Source organism: Prunus dulcis, chromosome 1 (assembly GCF_902201215.1).
Source record: "Prunus dulcis chromosome 1, ALMONDv2, whole genome shotgun sequence".
NCBI lineage: Eukaryota > Viridiplantae > Streptophyta > Magnoliopsida > Rosales > Rosaceae > Prunus > Prunus dulcis.
The window spans coordinates 2,153,387-2,155,925 of NC_047650.1; the positions used below are offsets into that span (position 1 = coordinate 2,153,387).

At 37.3% G+C, this 2,539-nt stretch overlaps 1 protein-coding gene across 4 annotated transcripts; it reads right to left on the minus strand.

Annotated features, from left to right (window-relative positions):
* Positions 1–493: 493 nt before the first annotated feature.
* Positions 494–2,539, minus strand: LOC117623813 (DNA-directed RNA polymerase V subunit 7-like). 4 transcript variants are annotated; one of them, XM_034354841.1, is made up of 3 exons: positions 2,383–2,539; positions 1,771–1,898; positions 494–1,290 (listed from the first exon to the last, which is right to left on the minus strand). In XM_034354841.1, the coding sequence occupies exons 2-3, from the start codon at positions 1,823–1,825 to the stop codon at positions 710–712; spliced, it is 636 nt and encodes a 211-aa protein (XP_034210732.1). In that variant the 5' UTR covers positions 1,826–1,898; positions 2,383–2,539; the 3' UTR covers positions 494–709. The 4 variants fall into 4 exon arrangements, with proteins under 4 accessions (XP_034210732.1, XP_034210806.1, XP_034210886.1 ...); XM_034354915.1 differs by having other exon boundaries at positions 2,423–2,521; XM_034354995.1 differs by lacking the exon at positions 1,771–1,898 and having other exon boundaries at positions 2,383–2,538.

Below are 2,539 nucleotides of genomic sequence, written 5' to 3' on the forward strand. Positions count from 1 at the left end.
ACCTCGTTAAATACTGTGTCTCGTCTACTTTACGTGCAGCTCAAAATTCGCACATATCTCAGGTTATTTTACAACAAAGAACAATTATACATTCTAATTCATGGACACATTTGTTAAGTTATTATTCCCATTGAGTAAATACATTTGACTCCGAGTGGTGTAAATGTCATTTGAAGGGTCAATTTGGTTGGTTCCTTGCTCCCAATTTTGGTGTTACCATAGAAAATACTTCTCAATGAACCATAACAGTGCAACACATATGGTATTTTTTTGTGTTCATACTGAATACGTGAATGTAGTGTAGAAGAACGCTTGATTGATTACTCCCTTATATATTTTCGCTCTTTTATCGGGTTAAGTATTAGTGTTAATGAGTTGAATTTAGAGGGTCAATTCATAATTTACATGAATAATTCTCTTTAGTCAGTTTTCCAATGTCAAAGCTGAACATAACTAGTAGCAAACATGTTTTTGTAACTAAAACACTCAAAAAGTCTCTTCCCAATCAAATTGTCCAGGTTTTTTTACCACTATAAATGCCAATTTAGCATTGTAGCACCAGTTTGGGAATACATTTTGCTGCTCATGTCCACATCACAATGAAAATTAAGATCTATTGCCCATGAGCATCTTAAAGGGTAAAACTGAACTAGTCTTCCTATCAGGTAATTACAATTTTACAAAAGCAACCTTTATATAGTTTGAATCTTTACAAATCCAGTCCATCAGGACCAGTAACGGGACCAAGCAAATCACCCTGCAAAGTGGCAAGCATCATAAACTCCTTTGTTATATCTTCCCTCCTCATCCATCTGACTCCAAACACCTCGAAGCGAACCACAACATCCTTCTCTATCCTCGCAAGGTCATCATGCAAGAAGACGGGTTTTTCCCCAACAACATAGCGGTAATTTGGCATTTTTCGAGCAGAAAGAAAAACATATTTAACAGGTCCACATCTCAAGAAAACCCCAAGTCTGTGTACGTGATCAACGACTCCTTCCAAGATCTCTCCCTTGCAAGGCAGGAACATCCGACAATTGAAAACTACTGGGAAGAACACATCTCCTGAGTTGTGTACAACTTCTCCTTTGCCGATCCTCTTTATGCCAGTGACTGCAAGAAAGTATCCAAGATCCTCGTCTGCCTTCTCGCTTAACAAACCCTCCAAAAGCCGTGTTACGATGAACCTCGAAGAAACAAGTTTGTCCCTGTCTAGATTTTCAGCAAGGACAGCCACTTCCCTGAGCAGTTCCACTTCATAAAACATGTTCAGATCTACTTCAAAAACTGGCCAAAAGAAACAAGGTTACAAAGGTTTCAGAATCAATCTACTTGCTTCTTAGGAAACGCATAAAGGGAAAACAAAGGCCCCAGAAAATTGAAAACAGAGAATGAAAAACGAGGACCTCTCTAAATAATAGAACCGGTGGCCTATAGGGAGCAAATTAACTATCAAGCATCGACTGGTCGAATGGAATGGTGCAAATACAGAATCATATGTATCACGGTATCAACAGCAGTAATAAGATACTAACAAACTAGGTATATATTCAATCAGGAATTAAAATTTCCAAATCACTGGTACAAGTCTGCTAAATGAATTTTCTAAGTGGAAACCTGCTGGTGGTGTCAAAGTCAACTCAGAAATTGGGCCACGTTATTTCTATCAGACACAATTATCAGAAAGACCTTGCTAACGAGGGAAACATGATACATAACATGCATTCAAGAATCATCCATTCACAAGAAATCAAGAAGGCCACATACATTCTCTCATCTGACTCTTATAAAAGACCTCTAAATCCATTCTTAAGAGATGCATCTCTTCCTCTTCGGCACTGCTAGCCAAACAGTTGAGCACCACTCAGTTTGTTGGGTATAACTCATTAAATTCCCTTCAATCAAATATACAGTTGATTAAAAAATCTCAGTTATAATCATATTACAGTAATTGAAATAATAGTAGGATTCTTAGAATTTCAATTTCTCAACAGTAGAAAGCACAATTCTCTGCTCCAACTAATCTTTAACATCTAGACAATCCTTTAGCTTATCAGATCCTAACTTCTCTCTGTAAGTCTCCATTTCTCCTAAAAATTTATAATTTCTCATATCTGATATCTGTAGAGCAAACATAAATGCATTAACCAAGTACATGCAGAGCAGTTCCTATGACTCCATTAATACACATTGCAAATCAAAGCTTTATCAATCAAGTCATTTTGCTCAAAAACCCAGATACAGAGAGCTCACAAATACTTGAACGCATATGACTTTAATCTTAAAGAAGTAAAATTCAAAGGCCATGAGACAAAAATTACAAATCTGAGGATATTGAAATTTGCGAAAGATCAACAAAGATGGCTTAAGAGTAAAAACCTGGTTACGATTTGAGAAGAAAACCCGATAGAGAACTTACAGGGGCTCTGAAAGAGATCCACAGGTGGGACGAAATTGATGGGTAAGAAGAAATGGAAGGCTTTTCACGGAGTTTGAATGAGTGAGAGACCACGCAGCACTGTGTGTGCAGTTTTGC

Coding starts and splice junctions, on each gene's coding strand:
- LOC117623813 (XM_034354841.1), bottom strand. CDS start 1,825: ATGCATCTCTTAAGAATGGATTTAGAGGTCTTTTATAAGAGTCAGATG. Junction 1,291..1,770: donor TAAGAGTCAGATGAGAGAAT/GTATGTGGCCTT, acceptor TCTTTTGGCCAG/TTTTTGAAGTAGATCTGAAC.